Below are 25,097 nucleotides of genomic sequence, written 5' to 3'. Positions count from 1 at the left end.
TGTTAATCAAACATAAAAGGAAATAAAAATGGCATAGTTATCAATATTTATATCCTCGTAGAACAGCCATCAGTTTATATTATACAGCTTTAAAAAAAATCTTACTTCTTTTATATGGCTAGGTTTACAACGAAATTGTTTTTTTATTTTTTATTTTAATTTATGTAAGACTTTCCTTTATGCCTTTGCTAAATGTGTTTTCTTGTCTGCCAAAATTATACCATCTATGCCCTCTAATTTAATGCATTTTCTCAACCACAGTAATTAAGCAAAATCCATTCTATAGGAAAACAAAATTCACAATGAAATTAAAATAAACTTAAATGAGCTTTGATATAGAAATTGCATGTACGTGTTGTCACTTTGCTCGTTGTAAACCTAGCCACATGCATGGTGTTAACCCCATCCACCCTTCATTCACACACAGTGTATTGCATCCAGTTGGAAAAAGAACACATCCCATAGACCTCTTGTGGATTGTAAGGTTTTAAAAAAAGTATTGTATTTAAAATATTTATGCATCTTTCACAATTTGAAAAATAAATAAAAATAACAAAATGTTTTCAGTTAATTTTTCAAACCACCGCTTGAGAATAAGCGTTATCTGGGTGTATATATTTTTTTTTTTAAATGAAAGAAAAATTACATTAGTTTTTTGACACAACCAAAGTGTCCTAAATGGTAATACCATCAAAATGATTTCCTCAACAGTCAAACATGAGTTCCTAGAAGAAGTCTCATCTCAATATCTAGTCCATGTCTAACTCTCAACATTTGCCAGATGGTATTTTGTAGCATTTGCAGATATTCAAGCACAGTAACCTTCAAATAAACGTGTTCATTAAAACAAAATATGAGCTCTATTTTTGTATTCTGAGACTCCTTGTAAAACTTTTTGTTTGACTGCAACAAGAGAATTGGCCAAATGAAAACTCTGACCCTTTTTTGCATACAATGACCTCTTCTCTGCACAGCTCTGGGCTGGAGTTTTCATCTCACCAAAGTTTGAGACAGGTATGGTTTTTCAAAACTGGTCATTTACTTGGACCACAGTAAATAAATATTTTGGTAGATCATCTACTCAAGTACACAATACTGACCTTAATGTATTGCAAAATTATATCTAATATCTCTGTCCTTTTTTCAATTAAGATTCACCTCTCTGAGTCACAACAACTGGTATTTTTATCATTCCATTTCTATTCTAATAAATTGTAGGCCATGTTCAGAAGTGGTTTTTTAGCCTGGGTGGTTCAAACGGTAATTGTTTCAATGAATTTTTCAGTATGCTGACATACAAGCTGTACCCCGACACTGGTCCTTAAGAGGGACATTACTTTAGCAAGCAAAGAAGGATGGGATACCATTTTTAAAGTCTTTGGTGTGACTCAGCTGAGGATTGAACCAACGAAAAATGTACGGGTGAGCATTAACAGCACTGCAACTGCATTAATATACACCACATAGGCAGTGTCTATCATTTTATGTGATAAAAAATGTTATCTGATGGCTTTGTTACAATGGGTCATTTGATCAAGAGGCTCTGAACCTTATACCAATGAATGACCATGTTTGATGCAACAAGTTACCAAAAACACTTCCTTGGTATTATTAATTATAATCTAATCACATGACACAACTGGAAATTCTGTACTAAAGTGCAAACAGCACTGAAAATGCAGTATGTTACACACTGCATATTAGTATGCTGTTCAAAAGTTTGAGGTCATATATATATAGGGTACATCATAACACCATAAGGCAATATATGAAAAACAATCCTATAGGGATTTGATGACATGCACATGGTACAAACCAAACCATGGTACAAACCATGGTGCCATGGTACAAACTTCTCCCATGTAGAAAATCCAGCTGTTTCATTTCCATGTTCAGAACAATCCCACAATGACATGTAATGAACAGGTAAAGTACAAGTAGAAGACAGTAGAATGTTCACAGTTCACAAAGATATTGGCTTGGTAGGGTTACATAATAACAAGAAACATTCTTCATTTCTTGTTATTATATTTTTTAAAACAAAGTTGGATGAAAAGAGAGAAATACAGTCTTAGAGAGGCAGCCTGTTATATTTTATTTATTATACACTGCTGTTTCCAAAGTGTGACCAAAATAATCTGTCCACTGTTGTTACAATGCAGTGCAGTTTTATACATGGTGGCCTAGTTTTACAAAAGGTTTATTGTCCCTGGACAAATTAATTTTAAGAAGATTCAGCATTTTAGCAATTCTGCCTCTCTTTTGATTTCCTCTCTTTTGCTATTTCTTAATTCTGACAAATTGTTACTCATTTGTTGTGAAAAAAAAAACATAAAAACCTACAAACACAGTTGGTTTTGTTTATATGTACCAAAGCATTCTTCATAAAACAGTAATAACCATGTAAAAAACAATTAAAAAATAAGAGAGAAAAAAATTTTGTGTGAGAAAATGATAGGGAAAGAAATGTAAAAATGAACAATCACTACCCCAAAATATGGGAAGTTTAAATCATTTAAGAAAAGGTCTTTTCCATTAAGTATAGAAAAATAAGATTTTTCTATTTGTGTATAATGAGAAAAAGTTTACAGTAAAACTATTTATGGATACGTTGACCCCAACAACACTTGGAGGCAGAAAGGTATCAGTAACTTACCCTTGCCAACAATAATCTATTAAAATTGTATTCACGGTTAACCTGAAGCACTAGATAAGTTGACTCATACTAGATATTATCACCAAGAAATTACACCTCACCTCACCCAATGAAAGCTAAAAACCCTCAAACTATTTAACTCAATTTTTGTGGTTTCACAAACATCGACAGGGTTTAATTTGTTCACATTTTCATCTAATACCACTTTCTATGAAGTACATCAACCGTGTATATCCGTTCAAATGGTCAACCAATTTGCCAGTATTCTGGGGAGCACATTAACATTGTTAAAATAATGCTGAAACAATTTTAAAAGAACGTTGACAGTGCTCCCCAAAATATTGGCGTGTTTTCTTCCACTTCGTACAGATATACACTGTAGTTTTCGATCAAATGGTGCACAGATATACACAGTAGATTTTGATCAAACAGTGCACAAATTTAGCACTGTGGATGTTTGTGAGTAACCATGGAATTATATTTGGAAAGAGATGTTGTTATTGAGTTTTTCAAATTTTTGGCACTTTGAGACCACACAAGCTAGACCCCTTGAGGTCCACTGTAACAGTGTAAGTTTCAGCGTTTATTTAGAAAACTGGTTAAATCTTGAAATTATTTGAATGGATAGACATTACTCTGGGTAAGTTTAAACATACTTTAATTTAATTTTTGTGTGAACTGCCCATTTATAATGTCTGTGCAACTCCTCTTGAATGTTTCCACCTGCACTCTACAGTGACAAGGTGAAGGAGATTACAAGGGCCATATTCCAGCACAACTAGTGGCACCCATAGAGTCAAATTTGAAAGAGGGCTCTGTCTCAGCAACCAGACACTGTGGAACAGCTCTGGTTCCAGTTTCACTCAAGGGTAAGTCCTGAAACTCTAACCACCCCCTAGTGTCGCAGGATCACAAGCCTGGATAGTAACTCTAGTATTTGTGTCTTCCTGTGTGTGTGTGTGTGTGTGTGTGTGAGAGAGAGAGTGTAAGTGAATGAGTGAGTCCCATTACTAATCCAAGCACTGATGGATGTTAACTCCATCGCATGTGTTGTGCATATAAATATGAATCTTGCTGGTTCTCAAGTCCCCATAGGGGATTAAGTGCAATTTAATTTAGTTTAAAGGACACACTGCAAAGAGAACGAGTCTGCCAAATAGCCAATTCATTTCAATGCCATATGAAGCAGATGTAAAGATATACTTATATGATGGACAAACAAACATGCACACATACACGGAGGCTGTCACCCTTTGAGCAGTGAAACCACCATTCATACTCAATAAACCATTATTCCACGAATCACAACATAAGACATCACAAACAGCCACTCTCCCTGATTGGTACTCTAGTTTTCCATGTTACAAAAACAAGCAGGGACATGTGAGGGAGTTAACCAATTGAAGATGGTTATAAAGTCAAAATGAAGGATCGGGTTTACACCACAGTAGGTCAAGTAAACACTGGACATTTGGATCTGACTGGCACAATCAGACAGACAACTGTCCTTAAGCATTCTTTAAAAAAACAAATAACTGCCCTCCTTCCCAGCCACAAAGCAATCAGCTCCCTAAAGACAAGAGAGACCTAGATCAAGGTAAACAGCACCCAGCACAATTCTTTTTTCCATTTCTTTTTTGACCGTAGTATTCAGTTTTGTCCCAAAAGAAAAGGATGTGACTGATGCCATTGACTGATTGTATAAGAGAGCATGTTTATATGAGCCTGAAACTGTCTCTGTCCTGATCTAGCATGCCAAGTTCTCCCTGCATTTGGTTCATCCAATAAACTAATCCCTATATTGTTTTTATTAACAATATTGGTCCAGATAACCCAAGAAAGAATATACCTTTCCTCTGTTATTGTGATTAGACAGCAGTGCCATAAGGATTCCACAGCTAAATACCATGGTCTGTGTTTTAGTCTGACTCAATTAGGAATCTGAGAATCTTATTTTTTGTCAGAAGGTAAGGCAGAGAAAGATACCACAGAGAACTTGCATGGTTCTAGATTTCTGCATTAAATGACTACAAAAGGCAACATAAGGCAAATTATGAATGCCTCTGTTTTTCTAAAAGGTTTTTATTAAGGAAATGGCTGTCTTTCAAAAGCACAATGGCAAGTAGTAGTCCCTCGTGAGCTTCTGCTGCTTCTCTTCTGTCTCATTATGAAATTGGTAAAGTGAGCAGAGGGATACAGACTCCGGTTACAGAGAGCAAGCTATCAGTTTTGTCCAGCCTACCACTCCTTCCTGTCTTTGTTTTCAGTCCAAAAAAAGGTGAAAATCCATCTGCAGAATGAGAGTAAAGGGCTCCACCTGACACCCTCATGACCTCATGCCTCCTGTCAACTCCCTGCTACCCCCCTCCACAAAATAAATTATCACATCCACACGGGGGTATGCACTGTGCAGCTGGCCACTTGAATGAACTGATCTGCAGTACATAATGTGTGTGCATTGTATTTATATACATTATACATAAGATCCGCGTTTGAGAGTGGTTTAGACTCTAAAGCCTTTGCCTGGTATATTTATCTCACATTTAAATAAAAGCATTGCGATGAAAACAAATAAAAATGAGAAAGAGAGAGTGAGAAAGAGATGTAAAGAGAGGAAAACTAATAATAAAATCAATAACTGATGAGCTGTAAAAAAAAGTGATCCATAATGAAAAACAACATTGAACAATTTACAGACGGTCACAATAGGAGTTTGGCCAATAGGTATCTTTTCTGTTGCTTTAAAAAATTGCTTTTATGGAGATTTAAAGTATTTAATTTGCTGCAGGGTCAAATATATGGACCAACCCCAGATTTGTGGAGTATAACATGAGCCAACTAGATTTGTTGTGTTCAAGCACACGCAGCGTATGTTTAGGACACAGAAAAGTAGAAATCATATTACCTAAATTCCATTGGCCAACCCCCAACAAGAAAAAAGTTGGAAAATAATACATTTTGAAGCCTGAAAAACCTGTATTTCCTTCAACAATGAAATCAAGAAATACAAATAGGGACCTTTTGATCATCATGTTAACATTTCCAAAACTGTGACAAACCCTCAGCCAAAGCCAGATACTCTGCATAGAAAAGTGTGTCTTGGTTTTCCTCCAAATACTATGACTCGACCATGAGTTGTTTCAATCCCCTTTTATACCCAATCTCACTTTACAAGCCAATCAGATACTATAGATAATGTACCTATAATAAGCTGCAATATCTGATGACACTGGGTGATCAGATATTATAATATGACATTCCATTACACACCACTGTATGCAGAGTGCACAAAATATATACACACAAAATGTTTTGGAACGAACCCTTGGGACTCCTTTGAATGTAAGATATCTGTTTTTTTCCACTTGCAATGATGTGATTTGGGGAGAAATGATCGAAGTCGAGATGTCACTGGAACTCAGTCACAGCATCAGTAATTGTGTTTGCGCTCTGGGGTAAAATTGGATATAAATCCAATTACACTGATTCCATTCACATATCTGTTTCTCAGGTGCTTGGCTATGCTAAGTAGGATTTGTGGTCAATTTATAAATCAATGTAATCATTTTCCAAGATTGATTTGAACAAATAAAAAAAGCTTTCTCCATCTGCCACTCCCTCCTGTATCTCTCTCTCTCGCACTACCAGTTCAGTGTATCTCCACATTACAGGAGAGCAGGAGCAACATCTAGGCCAGTCAGCCCAGCTGTGCGTGCTGAGTGCTGTATACTCAACATGTCAATGTCCTCTCCGCACAGAAACCATCCCAGGAGAGAACACAGGACTGGGCACAAGTTTAGACAGAGTAACCTTCGATCATTTCCTACTCAAATCTATTTTCCCCAAAAGCAAACATTGTGTTAAACAGTCAAGCTTTTCACCCCCACATGCATATAGTTCCTAGTTATTCATACACATAGCAGAGCCATGATTAAAAAAAACACTTGTGCACATGGAGAACATAAGTTGAGGAGCATGCGCACTTGCTGAAGATGCTCATATATTCAGTAAATCACATTGGAATTCCATGTCATTTATATGAAAATGTAAATGTCTGCATAGCATGCTTGCTTGAGGGTCCTCATTATAGTATCTGGGCTCTTGTTGTGTATGTAAATAGGAACACCAAAATTAACAAGCAATTATCAGTTATTAAGTCCATCTGAAGAGCAGGAGGTTCCTCCTTCCATGCGAAGGAGGAGTTGTCAGATTATACTGTACCCTGCCTGGAACAAACTAGTGTCCACTCCAGTAACACTTCATAATGCTAGAGGTTTTGTTGGGTAATGGGAAAATGTGGGTGCAAGGGTATATGCGGGGGGCTTGGAGAAGGTCATTTTACATTAATGGATTGGCCACATAAATAGGTGTGAATAAATAGAATGTAGTTATAAAACCAGAATCCATCTCCCATAAAAGTGTCAGCATGTTGCAGTCCATTCTGGCCATGTTGTACTCCTGTTCCAACTTAGTTTCCACATGCCATCATGCTCTTTATTGTTCATTTTCTAAAAATGTTGCAAGAATGACAATGTGGAAACTAAAATAAGAACTTAGTAAAACCAATTGCACATTTTCAAGTAGAATTAAGGTTACAGTATACATATATATGTGTGGCATTACAAGTTTGTGCACAGAAGACACAATCTTCTGTGCACAGCAACAAGGTGAACAGTCACATATGAACATAGCCCTCTAACAAAGTGGGCTACTTTTTTCCAATTGCCAGCAACAGGGAAAATGAGAATGGGCATGGTTTATTCTAGTTTAATTATTTGAAATACATATGTTTGAAATATGAAATTAAGGGAGGACAAAGTCCTTCAAGGATCCTCTTCCAAAAGGATTTTTTTCTCATCAAATACCCTATCCAGTATTTTCCTCGGCAACTGGAAAAAGGACATCCCTTCACACCACTTTCAATAATGAAACCTCTTTACATCAAAAAGATCCCCCATAACTAAACATTTAATTTCTTCAGAAACCAAGATAGCCAGAATGGATTCCAAAATGGGAGTTAATGATTCTAGAAGATTCCCCATCAGATATATGTTCTTATAACTCTGATTTATTAATACCTTTTGCAACCAGACTTTCAAGTGGTATACTGCTTGATGTGAAGAAAAAAATAAATAAACTGAGTTTGGTCTGTCCAGGAACCTTAAGCTGTAAAAACTTTTCCAGTTTTGTTTGAAAATCCCTGATTTCTTCTCTTTTTTTTGTAACTGAAAGAAAACAGCATTGGTTGAACATTTAATATCCCTGATGTTTTTGAAGAGGTGTTGGACTGAGTGGGAAGTTCCTTTCACATAAAAGGTTGGGGTGTGGGGATGTGTGAAGCCATGGGGGTAAAATGTTCAGACTAGGATAGTGACTGAAGAGACAGGTGTGCGTGGGCAGCTTTTAGATTGCACAGCTGCATATATTGGCCTTCCTCTGTCACCATAGGTCAGTTGCATTTTCTTCCTGTCTTCTCTGTCCAGAACTCACAAAGAGAATCTTCAGCATCTTCTGTTGCATCTTCATATAAAAAAAAAGGAATTGCGTGTCTTCATGGGATTAAATGCAATTCAGATAAGGTTTTTCCTCAAATTGATCAACAATGGATGGAGAGGGCATAGACTGAGAAACCTCATTAGATAGTGGTTGAGTGGCTCGTTCTTAGGACCGGTTGGTAGCAGTTTCCCTGGGTACACAGGTAGGGTAAGGCTGGGTGTAAATGTAGAATCATGTTAACTGTAGGATTTGCAGATTTTAAAGGGATGTCATGTTTGCATTTGGCTGCATTTCCTCTTTTCTGTTTATTCATCCCAGAACTTGGTCCAATGTTTTCAAAAAGTATTAAATTGGAGGAAAAAACAGTTGCTGAAACTGGCTGAAAAATATTAATTTTTCTTGATGTGTCTTTATCTCTGTATTCTGCTCAGTCTTAATTGGCAGTGATTAAATCCTGTAATGAGGTGGGCTGTGGTCCCACTGAAGGAATTTTCAGTTTTGCCTGTGATGAAATTCTTCCTCATTAATTTCTTTCCTAACTCAAAAAGTCCATAAATCTTGGTTGAATGCTTTCCCACATGAGTTTCTATGAGGCAAGTAATAGTCCCTCTGAATGGTCGAGGTCAAAAAATGATTTTTTTCTGCCTAAGATGAATCAATATAAGTACATAATATAATGAATATTTTAGCTTAATTCTTTCTGACAAAGTGCTCATAATAAGATCTTTATTAATGTTATTAATTTGATTTTGACACTGTATTTGTGACATTGTATCTGTGAAACCTTTACATGAAAACATGTTATGTGTAATGATGCAAAAAGTTGTGCAATTGACGCAATACTGTACATGCACGGTTTTACAAACCTTTCCTCACCAGATCTCACTAGGGGGGCCTCTGTTCAGCTTATGTCATGACTCAAGCTACACAAATCATGACTTTCAATAATGCGGCATAATTACGTATGGGCTATGATTCGTCTGTGCAATTGTCTATCTTGTTCAATGTAGCCAACAGGGTTAGAGTGGGCTGGGTGCTGAAGGAACAGAGCTCTTTGAAGCATATACTATTTGGTTTTGCAAGTAGCACAGACCACAATGAATGTCACAGATGCAGTGCTGGAGGAAAATTATCTGAACCACTGCAATTCATTGGACTTTGCAAAGTTGGCAAATTTATTTTAACAAAGCACTAGATTTGTCTCTGAGTTCTTAAAATAAAGGCACAGGTGGGGTCCAGACCGTGCTAAATTTTACAGAAACAGTACTAAGTTGCAAACCCTCAGCACATATATTGGATATTTCTGTTGCCTTTTTTTTTTTTTTTTGCTCTGTCATAGATTTTAGAATCTGCTTATCTTTGTTTGTAAGTACAGGAAGAAAACAGCAATAAACATGTTATGACCAGATTAAAACTGGCATAATGATGAACTGTGAAATTAATAAAATTTTCAAATTGAAAGTGTCACCTTATTTACGCAAGGGGGTATAGAGCTACTAAAATATTTATTGTGAGAACATTAAAGGGGATAGGTTTTAAAGGAAAACATGACATCATCCCAGACTCTAGTGCTCTTTGTATATCCCTATTTGTATATATTATTTTATTATGTATGAGTTATTTATATAATAAATAGTGTTTGTAGTGTTTGTTTTCTGATCAGTTTTTGGGCTCATTCTGAAGTTTATTTCAAAAGGTATTTGTAACGTTTCAGAAAATCCTTTAAAAGACCACATGGTCCAAGAAATAAAAAAACAAATGAGTATGGATGAACACTATGATTATTCTAGTAACATATATTCAAAAACATAATTAGATTAAATATTACTCAAAAATAAATTAGAATAGGGAAGCGTTTCAAACTACCAGTGTAGATTCCAACACTAATTAAAAATGTCTACTGAATCTGCTGCAAATATATTATTTTTTTATATATAGATACATTAAATAAAAATAAAAAAGCAATACAGACAAAAAAAATGCAAAAATAAACAAATAGGAAGTTGTCTTAAAAGTTAGAAGTCAGTGGAACAGAAATAAATCATTCATAGATCAATCTGTGACAGTGAGCACACAAAAAACTGAAATTGCCATGTGACTCATCTCGCAACTTCATCTGGATGTTTCTATAAATATTTACTTTGTGTGCTTTGACGTCACAGAACGCACTTTAAAATATACACCTGATTAATCACTGATCAAAGTTACTAAAGCTATTCATTTTGTTATTAGTGTCATTAGTGTCTTTGATTAAACTTATTGATACATCTACCATCCCCTATCAGGAGATGGGGTGGAATGGTTAACAGAGTAACATAGGGTACATATTCATTTGAATGTCTGAATTATTGAGATTCAGCTTTGCAAGTAACTGGTGATCAGGTGTAATTATGAGAAATATTTTTAATTGGGAAAAGCATGCTTTCCTGCAAAACGTTTTTATATTTGAAGTTAATCCAAATGTTCTGAAAGAAGTACTACAGTCCAAATAGGAGCTTGTTTAAAAATCTTTGACAGAGGAACAAGGTATTGTTTGATCATTTGATAAATTTTGTGCTTTGTGATCCCTTAAAATTCATTACAGTTGTTTTAGAATTCATAATTGAAGAGCATGGCTGACATTGTTTTTGCCAGTATTAACGTTAATTGGCTAGACTGACCAATCTGAAATTTACAGTACATGGTCACCCATTAATTATTATAAAGTGCCTCAAAAGTTGTGCAGACCTATTTGCACATCAGCTTGTGTAAACTGTAGTACATATAGGCTAACGCAGCTAACAACTGTGTGAGTCTAATTCAGCTTAAATACCTGTCCTAAGTCCGCATTTCAAATTATTCCCGAATATATTTTTGTTGTTTATTTGTTTGTGTGTTTATGGTGGAAAGTTTTTTTAAATGGCAGGAAGCTTGAATATCAGTTGAAGCATTCTGTTCTGATCACAGTCTTCCTCTTTTAAGTTAGAATTTGATCAATAATTGACTTAAATGTTTAGCTATTTCCTGGAGGTGCTTTACTGGTAACATGGAGTGATGCTTTTCATATTTTAGTGGGATGATTTCCTGGATGGGGGTGGATCACTAGGATTCTTCTGGCTTGTTCTTGTTCCCATTACATCAGATCTGACTCAACCACACATTGCTCAGTGTACTCCTTCACTAACTCCACTCCCAGGGTGTCGCAGCAGAAATCAGCCAGGGGCCTCCAGAGTGGTGGATCTAGGAATATCTGGCACATAACGTGGCCTTTCAGTGCGTCAGTGTGGCGACGCAGGTGTGACACAAATTGCTGGCGTGCCAGGTTCAGATCTTTTCCAAAGACATCAATGTTGAGGTAGTACCATTCATCTCCAATGGGCACACGGAAGGGAAAAGTGCAGAGGCTGGCTACAGTTGGGTCGCGGGCATCATCCACCATCCAGTCGATATCCTTCTTCAGCAAGATGGCCATGTTGCTAGGTAGGGGTTTGAAGGGCTGCCAATCCTGGACAATGGTGGCATTGGGCAGGACGTCCCGCATCAGCCCGGTACTTAGGAAGAGCTGGTGTACCGCTGTGTGGTCCAGGCGTACAGGGGGCAATGACTGAGATGGAGGGAGCCCTGCATCTGGCCCCAGCTCAGCCAGGCGCAATTTGAGATCTTCAGCTCTGAATCGAACCAAGAGGATTGCCTAGAAGTAGAGTTAGCAAACTTTTTTTAACGGTATCACAGTGTAGAGTACTCTTGAACATTTGGTGAACCGTGCTGTCTTATACTACAAAAAGGTTAAAGATTACAATGAACCATGAAGCACAATGAAAAATCTGCAGAAGGCTGTAGTTTACACATATATATATATATATATATATATAGCAAATTAATAAGGTTTCATATTACCCCCTGGCACTCCCTGCAAGACTTACCTCAACCAACACCAACTGTTGTTCATTCACCCAAAAAATGGATGTGCAGCAGTTAAAATGCCAGAAAGCACTACCTGTTTGGTGATGATCCGATACTTCTGGAAGTCCTTGGGCCCCAGCTTATCATCACGGGTCAGGCGGGTCACTTTTACGTCGGGGTATTTGGATTTTACCAGCTGTGAACAGAACCGGAGGAGGACACCAGCCACCCCTTTGCCACGCTCCTGGGGGGCAACACGTAGCCCCTCTACCAACACTGTTTCGCCATCATCAATCACGCATACAGACTCCAGGGCAATCTAAGAAAGAAATACAGCATTTATTTTCCCTGGACTCAATAACCATTCAGATGAAATTGTGAGGAAATTGCAATACGACATTTTAAAATAGTTTCATTTCATGAGAGAGGGTATGACACATCTAGAAGCTGAAAGGTATGCTGCTGTATATCATTTCATGGCTACCATGAGGGGGCAGTAAGAACTTTTTTTGTCCATACCACTTTTCCTTGTTTCCTGGCCAGGATGACTGTACGATTAGTCTCCTGCAGCCAAGCCTGGTAGCGGGTGGGGAGGTAGTCAAGGCCACCATAGATGTCCTGACTCATGGCCATGATCTCATCAAAGTCCTCCTCGGTTGCCACAGAAAACTGCAGCCCCATCTGAGGAGGGGATTCAGGGAGCTGAGGGCAAGGCAGATTGCTCTCAATCTTCATTTTTGGAGCTGAATAGAGGAAAAGGGGCATATAGAAAAAAGAAGGAAATAGGGGAGAATGGGGAAAAGAAAACAAAATAACCTTTGAGTGCAAAAAATCCAATGAAAACAACTGTGTGCATGACACAAACCAGATCCAATTCTCAGTAGTCCAAAAAAAAGACAAAAGTGGCATTTAAAAATGTGTAGATAAATCAAACCAAGCATACAAAATTACATTACATATCGAATACAGATGCATGAAAGCAATTTGAAACAAACTGTTTCCAAACCCAAATGGAGGATTAGTAAATTTTAAAGTGACATAAAATGGATCAACAATCTAAGCTATTGTACACTTTCATGCATTTTTATTCCAATTTTTTCATTGTTTCTATCTGTCCAATCAAATGTCCAATTCTATATGGAAACGAATCTCTTTATGGAAGCTAAACTTCTTTTAATTTGGGATGACACACACTAGCGTGCATCTACCAATGCATATGCAGTCAATAGCAGCTTATTTTGCAGTGCATCAGCTCAGTTGCACAGTCATGCTGGGGGCTGTACATTCAGCGCAGCTGGTGCAGACTGTAGGGCAAGCAATTATTGTGAGCTGCTACTGATCAGTGAGGAATGGAAAATCTCACTAATTTAATATCTTACACCATGCAAAACACTCTGGCCATATTCACATCACTACACAGCACTCCTGGCCACAGTTGTCACTTCCATTAAATCACATCAGAATTTGATTCCAGAATTTGGGAGCATACCACTGCAACAAGAACGACATTACATTGCAATCACTTGGCAGATGCTCTTATCCAAAGCAATGTATTGTAGTGGAGAGCATCAGTATATACAGATAAATGCAAGTATTGGGACAGTGACTCATTTATGGTTGTTTTGGCTGTGTACTCCAGCACATTGCAGTTGAAATAAAACAATGAATAATATAGTAAAGGGCGGACTGTCAATTTAATTTGAGGGTATTTACATCTATATTGGGTGATACGTGTAGGCATTACAGCCCTTTTCATACATAGTCCCCCTATTTTAGAGGAGCAAAAGTAATTGGACAAATAAAAATAATCTGAAATAAAGTCATCACATTTAGTACTTGGTTGCAAATCCTTTGCACCCAATGACTACCGAACGTCTGTGACCCATAGACATCACCAGACGCTGGGTATCTGCCAAGGTGCATCCTGTACTGCAGCCATCTTCAGTTCCTGTTTGTTTCTGGGGCTTTTTGCATTCAGTCTTTTCTTTAGCAAGTGAAACACGTGTTAAATTGGATGGGTGATCAATTTGACCAGCCAAGAACATTCCACTAGTTGGCCTTGCTTTAGCAGTATGTTTGGGGTCATTGACCTGCTGCAAGTTAAAGTACCATCCACTAAGTTTTGAGGCATTTAGTTGGATCTGATCAGATTAAGATTATTCTGTGCACTCCAGAATTCATCCCGCTGATGCTATCAGCAGTCATGTTGTCAAAGAAGACGAGTGAGCCAGTACCAGCAGCAGCCATACATGCCCATGCCATAACACTACCTCCACAATATTTCACAGATGAGGAGGGTGCTTTGGATCATGAGCAGTTCCTCTCTTTCCCCACACTTTCCTCTTTCCATCACTTTGCTACAGGGTAATACTAATCTCATCTGTCCATAAGAGTTTGTTCTAGAACTACTTTTAATGTACTTTTTAACAAACTCAAACCAGGCTGTTCTGTCCTTGAGGCTTACCAGTGGTTTGCATTTTGCAGAAAACCCTTTGAGGTTATGCTGGTGCAGTCTTCTCTTTACTCTTTGAAACATTTGTGCCAACATCTTGGACAGTGTTCTTGATCTTTTCGACAGTTGAAAAGGGTTTTTCTTCACAATTGAAGTATTTTTTGGTCATCCACAACAGTGATGTTCTGTGGTCTACCAGGTTGTTTTCTAGTTACTGAACTCAGCAGTACATTCTTACTTCCTAACAATGTATCACTGTTGATTATGATACACCCAATGTTTAGGATATGTCTCTGATGGATTTATTCAGATTTTTCAGCCTCATGGAGGCCTGCTTTATTCTCATTGACACTATTTTGTCCACATGTTGATTCACACCTTCTGTTAGTACACAGCAGCAAAAATAGTACAATAGTAGTACAAGCACTCAAGATTATTCACTTTTTCTTACAATATTAGGAGATTGGATTCAACCCCCATTCAATGCTTCATCCAGCTGGAATGACTGCACACTAGCTGCAACTGCAGCTATTAGCCAACTTTTTTCCTGCAGTTTATCTTACAAACTGGGAAAAACTAAAGGATTAAAACCTTCAGATTCTTCCTTATAAATACTTTAATATTTTACTGTGGGCAACATTGAGAATAGTTCTTAAACAGTACTAAAACCCATGAGCAAGGGACAGGGCATAGGCTAGGATTTATGCAAACTCCATGCCAGGAGAGAGGGCATTGTCATGAAGTTTGATGGCATGATGTCAATGCTGTGTGCTTCTTGCAATGCCAGCTTGCAGTCATATTGGGCCGGCTGAGGCGACTGGCAACTTTCCCCAAGCCCCCTGAGTCCCTCTGCCAGCTCTAATCCCCGCAGTAATTCCCCCCAGGCCATTTGGCCCCAGCTACCATGGAAAACAAACGCATTTTTGCGAGTGGGAAAGAATGGATGAGACAGACTCGGGGCTCAGGTCTGAGATGAAAAGGTGCAGAGGCACATACACGCATGCATGGCCAGTGAGCTCGGGGATGGAGACAGTGAGAGAGCATATGCTTTTCAATCTGTCACTGTGAGAAACAGAGGTGCTTCCTGTGAAAACAATGTCCACTCCCTGGCCCTCTGGTACTTTTCATTCGGTACAAACTCAAAATTTCTATACTGTTCAACTGTTAGAAAAAGCATATTTGCCTCTCATTATTTATAAATAATTATATCTTTAACAAAACTGACACAAGTAGGTTGAATGAAGTGTATATATTTGGGTATAAGGTGTGTTCATCTTTGATGAAAATCTACCATACCAAAGATGAAATGCATCAAAGCTAATCTTGGAAGTGGGATCAAGTCTGGTTAACAAAATAGAGGAGAGATCAATGAATGTCCTTACATCATACAAAAAGCTAGAGTATACTTAGAACATAAAGAAAATGCTTTACCACAAGAACAGGCCACTCAACTCTCTGAATGTCTAGAATGCACCAAACACTAAGAAGCCCAGCCTTAAACATTCAAAGGCTCTCTGCTTTAGCTATAAACCTTGCTAAGCTATTTTGTGAGTTAACCCTAGCTTCACAGTATCAGTACAAAGCTGAATCCTTGAAAAAAGGTTTGTAGGTGTGAATAGTTTTGGGGGCTCATTGCTTTAAGCTTTCCATTCATCATATGAAACACATGTTCAATTGGATTCAGATCTGGTGACAGTTTTACAGTTTTAGGCTTAGAGAAACTGCTAAAGCCTTTAGCAGCATGTTTAGGATCATTGTCATGCTGTAGTATGAAGCGCCATCCAATGAGTTTGGAAGCATTTGGTTGAACTTGAGCAGATAAGATGTTCCTGCACATTTCAGAATTTCAGACTGCTATCAGCAGTCACAGCAACAATGAAGACAAGTGAGCAGCTGTTTATGCCCAAACCTGGACATCCTGTTTTAACTAGTGGTTTGCATCTTGCAGTGTAGCCGATGTAGCTCTGTTTGTGAAGTCTTCTGAAGACAGTAGTCACTGACACATCCATGCCTGCCTCCTGAAGAATGTTTCTGATCTGTCGGACAGGTGTTAAGGCTTCTTTGGCCATCAACTGTGGTGGTCTTCCCTAGCCTGCCAGGCCCTTTGTGATTACTGAGCTGACCTGTGCTCTTTCTTTTCTTAAGGATGCTCTAAACAGTTGGTTTTGGTAAGCCTGGTTTGGTCTTTGTCTCTGGCTGTTCATTATTATTTCACATCCTCAAAATGGGTTCCCTGACACATTCATTGGCACAACTTTGATCCTCATGTGGACAAACGCCAATATCAGACTCCAAAGGCAATAAAAAACCAAGAATCAAGACTAGACACTGACAGCTCTCTTATACCTGCACTTAGGAAACAATTGAATACACCAGACTTATCAGAAACACCTGTGAAGCCATTTGTCCCAAGCATTACAGTTTCCTAAAATAGGGGAATTATGCATAAATGGTACTGTAATTTTGACCAAAAACCAAAATGTGCGAGAACACCCTGTAACATCCATCCATTATCTATACCCACTTATTCATGGTCAGGGTCATGGGAAATGCACTAAGCAAGAGGAAGGAATACAGTTTGCCAGCCTACACACACACACACTCATGCCTGAGGTATGCAGAGAATTTAAACTCTCCAATTAACCTAACCTGCATGTCTTTGGACTGTGGGAGGAAACCAGAGTACCCACATAGGGAAAAGGCCCGGCTGGTATTTAAACCAAGGACCTTCTTGCTGTGAGGTAACAGTGCTATCCACTGCACCAGCACACCGCCCAACCTATAACGAATGCACTTCTCGTTGGCATTCTTCAATTGTGCTGCTCCATAACACATACAAAAACTGTGCTTTTCCCTTTCCATTAGGGCCAATCAATGCTCATTTGTCTCCCTCTACCATTTCTAATTGACATTCTGTCCCCTGCTTACAGTCTGTGGTACTCATCAATCACTCATTCATTTGCCACAATTAACCTTACTGAGATTACATATTACCAGACTAGGAAACATGTTCCATGACATCAGTAAAGTCACTGGAAACTGAACTAGGAATGATAAACAACACTAGAGTGTTCGTAAACCCTGATGAAAAACAAAAGCAGCCTGACAAGTCATGTGGCAAAAACTGCAAAAGACACAGCATCTTGTGATTTGTTTGTCACTTGGGTCAGACTTAGACATTTTTATAGCATTAAATGGGTTTGTAAAAAGAGAACAAGCAGGCGGTTCATAATTAATATTCATATTATAATGTCCTTATACTTCAGGCCATTGGACAAAAAAAAGAACAGAATTTCTGATGTAGCAGAACACATCACAGGAGCTGTGATCCCCTGATGTAATTCAGGACATTGTGACAGATGCGCTATGGTCTGTCGTGGACATTTCAGAAGAATATAAAAGCTTTTATTCCTTCACAAATAATGATCACCTCAACACCCGTTTTGGGTGTTGTCTGAGATGTTTTGACCCACAGGGTCAGAGCATATTCTGTGAATTCCCCACAGGTTCTACAAACTACCCAGATACCCTGCCCAGATACACAAGAAAGAAGGCTGTTTTCTATTTATGTATTATTTATCCATATGATCTCCTAATTTAAACAGTATGACTTCATTCATTTTGCTCACTCCATCATCACCATGTTCCTTTTTTCTCTTTATTTCCCATTTGCAATTTTATTATGTTATGAAATTAATAACACAATCTTATTCACATTTCAATTCCTTTTGCTCAAAAACCTTTTTATACACAAAATCATTGAACCACTTGTACATAATTTCATATTTTATCTTCAGTGCACTATTTCTTATCCTCTTTTGCAGTGTAACACAAGCTAGTATACAGCTGTTTTGACATTTAATTACACTCTAAAACATATTTTGCCTCCCTTTTCTGTATACTGCAAAAGCTAATTTGATATGGATTAAAGTCTTTAAACTGATGAGGAAACACTTAACTAAAATATTTAAATATTGATCGTCTGAAAAAACATAAAATAAAACACAACTGAACACAGCACCTGTCAAAAATAAGCATAGAGTATGAGGAGATATTTCTGAGGGTTAAATGGGGCACACAATGTGACTGCCAACTTTGATCATATCCCATTTTCATCATCTTCAGTGCATTAAACTTTTGTTGCAAATTCTTTTCTTTTTTCACATGAACTTCTGACAGTTAAATAAGCAGTTCTTGCATATAGTATTTTATTTGCCCTCCACCATGCATTGATATGGTGGTCACTATAGTATTGCACTACAGTATGTCTCCACGGTAACATATACAGAAAAGAATGATGTTGCATACATCAAAATAGCATTTCTGTTCCAAAATGCTACATTATTGGGAGGTGCAGTATAAAAGAGTATATCAAGATTTTTGAGGGCTACCTGATCAAGGTGAAACATTATTTCATTGTATTTTGGAGTATTTAGTGTGTTTGTGTCTCTACAGTGGTTCAGGCTCTCATTGTCATCTGTGAAGGTAATGCTATAGTAATGTGCTGTCACTTCCATGTTTTACCTTTAAGAAAAATAACTTAATCTGAATTACTTCCTCAAATATCAAAGTCAAAGTGTTTTTATTTGTCAAGTGCACAGTATAACACAAGGTCATTCTGAGCAAAGAAATTCTTATGACATGGCAGGCAGCAACTTCGTAGAAACAAGACAGCAAAAATATCAAACATATACATAATATTAAACATTAGCAGCAGTACCAGCCTGTACAGATGGGGGATATGGACAATGAGAATAGGAGTATTAAATATTTAAATATTAAACATATAAAGTGCAGGAGTGCTGATGAATATGTGCATAAGATTGTGATAATGTACATTGAACGTACATAGGAAGTGAAGGAGCATACATAGGAGGTCATGTGATCAATGTGATCCCTGTGATTAATGTTGCTGGTTGAGAAGCCTGATGGCCTGGGGGAAAAAAATGTTTGTGAGTCTGGTCGTCCGTGCCCGGATGCTCCGGTAGCGTCTACCAGACAGCAGCAGCAAGAACAGACCATAACCTGGGTGTCTGTAGTCTTTTATGATTTTCTGTGCTTTTCTAAGGCATCGTGTGTGGTAGATGCCTTGCACAGAGGGGAGGTGGCAGCCAATGATGCGCTCCGCTGTCTTCACCACCCTCTGGAGGGCTTTGTGGTCAGCAGCGGCGCAGCTGCCGTACCAGGCAGTAATGCAGCCAGTGAGGATGCTCTCAATGGTGCACCTGTAATTGATGAGGGTTTTGGCAGACATGCCAAACTTCTTGAGTCTCCTCAGGAAGTATAGGCGCTTTTGGGCAGTTTTCACTGCTGCGTCTGATTGCCTGGACCAGGTGAGGTCATCATTTATGACCACACCGAGGAACTTGAAGCAGGAGACTCTCTCCACTTCAGCTCCATCGATGTGAATGGGGGCATGACCCCCCCGCCGTCGCTTCCTGAAGTCCATGATCATCTCCGTAGTCTTGCAGACGTTGAGAGAGAGGTTATTGTCCTGGCACCATGTTGCCAAGACGCTGACCTCCTCTCTGGAGGTGGTCTCATCGTTGTTGGAGATGAGACCCAGGATGGTGGTGTCGTCTGCAAACTTAAAGATGGCGTTGGAGCTGCGTGTGGCCACACAGTCGTGTGTGAACAGGGCATACAGGAGGGGACTGACTACGCAGCCCTGAGGGGCTCCGGTGCTCAGGGTCAGTGCAGAAGAGGTGAGGTTACCCATTCTCACCACCTGGGGTCTGCCTGTCAGGAAGTCCAGGATCCAGTTGCAGAGGGAGGTGTTAAGACCCAGGTTCCTGAGCTTGGGAACAAGCTTGGCAGGCACAATTGTGTTGAATGCTGAGCTGTAGTCTATAAACAGCATCCTCATGTATGTGTCTCCCTTATCCAGGTGGGAGAGGGCGGTGTGCACTGTCAGGGCGATGGCGTCGTCCGTAGATCTGTTGGGGCGGTATGTGAATTGAAAGGGGTCCAAGGTGTCAGGAAGAAAGGAGCAGATGTGGGTTCTGACTAGCCGCTCGAAGCACTTCATGATGATGGAGGTCAGTGCTACATGGCGGTAGTCATTCCAGCAGGAGATGGCAGGTTTCTTTGGTACGGGAACAATGGTGGTCTGTTTGAAGCAGGTGGGGACTGCAGACTGGTTCAGGGTTAGGGTTAGGGTTAGGGTGCAGTCGTCCTGGTCCTCATCTAGCCTTACAGTAGGGATGGTGTTGCTCGCCTCAAACCGTGCGTAGAAGGTGTTGAGCTTGTCCGGAAGACAGGCGGCGGGCTGGGCATCACTGCTATTTCTCCCTTTGTAGTCTGTGATGGAATGCAGTCCACACCACATGCGTCTTGGGTCGGAACTGTGGTGATTAGACTCCAACGTGTCCCTGTAGGCTCTTTTGGCATCTCTGATGGCTTTCCGTAGGTCATATCTGGACTTCCTCAAGGCCTCCAGGTCCCCAGAGCTATGGGCAGAGGACCGTGCTCTGAGCTTAGCATGGACATCACCATTAACCCAGGGCTTCTGATTGGGGTCCTAACATTGACTTTCGGGATGACATCATTAATGCACTTGGAGATGTAGGCTGAGACAGAGCCCGTGTATTCATCAATGTCCATTCATCAAGGTCGCAGGTTCGAGTCCCGGGTAAGGACTCTGCCGTTGTACCCTTGAGCAAGGTACTTAACCGGAATTGCTTCAGTATCCAGCTGTATAAATGGATACAATGTAAAATGCTATGTAAAAGTTGTGTAAGTCGCTCTGGATAAGAGCGTCTGCTAAATGCCTGTAATGTAATGTAATGTAATGTCCCCATCAGCTGCAACACAGAACATCTGCCAGTCTGTGGTTTCAAAACAGTCCTGGAAGGTGGCAATGGATTCCTCACTCCAGCGTTGAACTGCCCAAAAAAACGGTTTTTCCTGTGTTAAGCGTTGTCTGTAGGTTGGGAGGAGAAGAATGGAGGTGTGATCCGCCTTGCCAAAGGCAGGGCGGGGGAGGGGTTTATAGCTGTCCCGTATTTGAGAATAACAATGGTCAAGAGTCTGGTCACCACGGGTAGGAAAGTTAATGTGCTGGTGATATTTAGGCAAAACTTTCCTCATATTAGCCCTATTGAAATCGCCAACAACAATAGAAGCTGCCTCAGGGTGAGCGTTCTCTAGTCCATTAATTACTCCGTAAAGGTCTTCTAGCACGCGCGTTTTATTCGCCTGCGGGGGTATATAGACTGCTGTGATTATAGCGGAGCTGAATTCCCGAGGGTGGTAGAAGGGACGGACTTTTGTAGTTAAGAGCTCCAGGTCTGGTGAGCAGTGTTTAGTGAGTACTGCTACATCCGTACCCCAGCGAGAGTTAACCATAATGCAGACCCCCCGCCTCTGCGTTTACCTGACTCCGTAGTTCTGTCCTGCAGATAGATGGAAAATCCAGCCGGGGTAGCAGCACCTAGGGTCTAGCCAGGTCTCAGTAAACACCAGCACGCAGCAGTTCGCAATGTCCCGCTGGAAGTTAATCCGTGCGTGTAGTTCGTCCATTTTGTTATCCAGGGATTGAACATTTGCCAGTAAAATGCTCGGTAACAGCGGATTGCAGTGTCTCGTCCGAGATCTGCATAGGATACCGGCACGTTTGCCTCTTTTCTTTCTCCTTCGTCGGCGTATTGGTAAACACAGCGGCGGCAGGACAAAGGTGTCGCAGCACGTACTCCGGTAAGTTGAAAAAAAGTTCGTGTCCAGTGCCGAACGAACTCCCAAAAGTGCTTGTCGATCATACTGTATGAGCGACAGTGCAGTATGTGCAAAGATAAAAACAATAAAAAATAATAATAATAAACAAGATAATAAACAAAGAGCTACGAGTTGGTTGCGGAGCCATTGTCAGTGCAGCCTTCCCACGGCGCACCGGAACCGGGGGGGGGAAAAAATCCAGCTATAAACAAATAATAACACCATATACTCAACCTCTGCCCGTGGGGGAGGAATGTGGGACTCAATGTGATCTTGAATCCAACCATTGGGTAAAAACTGTGGTTCAATGGAGTGGCAGAGAAACCGACCAATAGACTCTAGAATAGTCTGCCCTAAGAAATCCAAGCAGTCTAATTTTTCTCTTCTTTTATACCCTTTAATTATCAACTTTCATAAGCTTGCTTTTAATTTTGTGTAATATACCTGTTTATTTTTTGTTCTACCCATCCTATTAATCAATCAGCCTTATTGTTGTATTCATTAAGTTATTATTATTATTATTATTATTATTATTATTATTATTAATAATAATAATAATAATAATAATAATAATAATAATAAATTGAACAAGAACAAGGAAAAGATTATGGAAAAAATATCCTATGCATTGTTGCCAAGATGACTTTGCAGTGCCCAGCATTGCACCAAATGAAAAGACCTTCATAAAACTACTGAGGCAAGACTATGGTGCATACACTAAGTCAGTCACAGCAGCAGGCACGTATTTTCTAACCAGTACATTCACTGTGCACGTCCTTGAAGGAGCTGGCTGTATTTTTGTGTTGTATATTCAGGATGTAGTAAATTAAAAATAAATAATAAATTAAAAAAAAAAAAAAAATCTGAGGGTAAAATATGAGAGGGTTGGTGCACTTTTAGAAATGGGTTTTCTTCCTCCTTCTTTCCTCATGCCAATGGTCCTTGGTGCGACTAATTGTGTGTACACAGTAGTGTCTCTCCCTTTCAGTCCCAAATTCCTAACTGCCAGTGGGAATTAGATCACAGAAAAGGGTCTCACACTTACATATACTGACGCACATGCACACACACACACTCAGCCTATAGTTTTTACTAATTTGCAGCCATACAAATGCAGTCTACCAGGCATGTTGTTGGTAATAGCGGATTTTAAATTTACGAATTTACGTCCTGTTTTAGGTTATTGATAAAAACATACACATAATGGTTTTTGTCTTGAAGTGGTTCTGGCATTTCTCCTCGCAGAAGGTAGCCCAGGCACAGTCATTTTGCTACAGTGCAGTAATGTATAAATGAATGTCAACGTAAAGTGCGTATGTTGCAGGCACACTGTGAACATACAGTTGCAGTCACGCACACACGGTAAACGCATGCATGTAGTCTTAAATCATGAATGCTAATGATTATGTAAATAAGCCTGCGTTAGGCATCTTCGCGCTCTCATGTCTGGTTCTTACAAGATCTGTCTTTGCAGGAAAGTCATAGATTATTTCGAAGCAATGATATCCAGACCAGATATCTAGACGTTCATTGTTTGCAAATCACTGTGGTATTAATTAGTATATATTTGGTTTCAGCTACTTAAGGCTGTACAGGCTGTCCAGCTGCTTCAGGCTGTACAAATCTCTTGAAGACGCTTTAAACATAGAAAACACGACAAAAGAGCTAGTGAAATTTGTATTTTATGTCAGACCACATGGATATATAATAATAATCCTTATTATTATTTTTTCTATTATTATGATTATTATTATTATTGAAATTATGAAAAAGAAGCGGTCACAAAAAATGTCAGATGATAAACATGTAAGATATATATCCTTTTGCTTTTGTATCTGACCACTATTTTAATGCATCTCTGTTTTCTCATTCTTAAGTATTTATGGAGCGATTGTGCTTACTATAGCTAGAATGTAGCCAAGATATTTCTGATCTTAAAATAGGCTACACACAAACACACACGCATTCTGTCGTACACACACATTTAGCAAAAATGGATAAAGCCACCTTTTACCCATCCTTGATCCGCTAGTCTCTCTACCTCTGTCTCTTGGGTGAATTCCTGATTTGGGCCAGACAAAATGGCCGATATGGATGGGGTGGGGGCGCCGGGGGGAAAAAGCGGGGAGGGGGGGGTGGATGTAAGAGGAGGGGATGAGGGAGAGAATAAGAGAAAACGGGGTGGACAGGCGGGCTACGGAGTGATGCGCCGACATCATCAGCAAAATAACAGCAAAAAGCATATACGGATATGAAAAAATATATATATATGCAGCCTAAGCAATAAAAGGACAATATAGTCATTCAAAATGCCACCACAATTTAGCTTGCCAGAGAAATGCAATGAAAGCTAATCATTTATCTTTTCATCAAAATAATGTTGGGTTGTGAATTAACTTACCGTTAGCGGGGTGTAATGCTGGTGCGGTCAGTCGGCAGGTGACTGGATGCAACGAAACAGAGCTACGATGCTGAAAATGGAGTGGTGGTTTAAAGATAAATTCTGTCAGCTGCCGGGTCGTGCTTTCAATATAAGAGATTATTGCTTGGTCCCTCCTACTCCTACAGACCCCCCCAACCAAACGGCGCAGTATCGCCGCCACCCCCAACCAATACCCATCCTCTCTCTCTCTCTCTCTCTCTTTCTCTCTCTCTCTCTCGCTCTCTCTCTCTCTCTCGCCACTTGAAAAAGATAAATGACTATTGGGTGCAACAGCACGAAGGATTCGTTAACGCTAACGTCGCCAGTGGGTTTTTAAGAATTAAGCCACAAACACCCATCTCTCTCTCTCTCACTCTCTCTCTCTCTTTCGTAGATATGTGTGTGTGTGTGTGTCGTTGTGTGAGTGTGTGCGCGTACAAATGTGTAAAATCTCCGCAATCTCAAGTGTACTGCTG

At 39.5% G+C, this 25,097-nt stretch overlaps 1 protein-coding gene across 2 annotated transcripts; it reads right to left on the bottom strand.

Moving 5' to 3' along the window:
• Positions 1-477: 477 nt before the first annotated feature.
• Positions 478-24,819, bottom strand: nat16 (N-acetyltransferase 16). 2 transcript variants are annotated; one of them, XM_035410236.1, is made up of 4 exons: positions 24,601-24,819; positions 12,554-12,777; positions 12,129-12,353; positions 478-11,822 (listed from the first exon to the last, which is right to left on the bottom strand). In XM_035410236.1, exons 2-4 carry the CDS (start codon positions 12,767-12,769, stop codon positions 11,265-11,267), a joined length of 999 nt encoding a protein of 332 aa, XP_035266127.1. In that variant the 5' UTR covers positions 12,770-12,777; positions 24,601-24,819; the 3' UTR covers positions 478-11,264. The 2 variants fall into 2 exon arrangements, with proteins under 2 accessions (XP_035266127.1, XP_035266128.1); XM_035410237.1 differs by lacking the exon at positions 24,601-24,819 and adding an exon at positions 24,207-24,259.
• Between the last annotated feature and the right edge of the window lie 278 nt (positions 24,820-25,097).

Source organism: Anguilla anguilla, chromosome 3, assembly GCF_013347855.1.
Source record: "Anguilla anguilla isolate fAngAng1 chromosome 3, fAngAng1.pri, whole genome shotgun sequence".
Classification (NCBI taxonomy): Eukaryota; Metazoa; Chordata; class Actinopteri; order Anguilliformes; family Anguillidae; genus Anguilla; species Anguilla anguilla.
This window is presented reverse-complemented; position numbering and strand designations above follow the sequence as displayed.

Excerpts from the sequence above, each read along its gene's own strand:
- nat16 (XM_035410236.1), bottom strand. The coding sequence starts at position 12,769 with ATGAAGATTGAGAGCAATCTGCCTTGCCCTCAGCTCCCTGAATCCCCT. Across the intron at positions 12,354-12,553 it reads CCAGGAAACAAGGAAAAGTG|ATTGCCCTGGAGTCTGTATG; the intron begins GTATGGACAAAA and ends TTTCTTTCTTAG. Across the intron at positions 11,823-12,128 it reads ATCGGATCATCACCAAACAG|GCAATCCTCTTGGTTCGATT; the intron begins GTAGTGCTTTCT and ends CTCTACTTCTAG.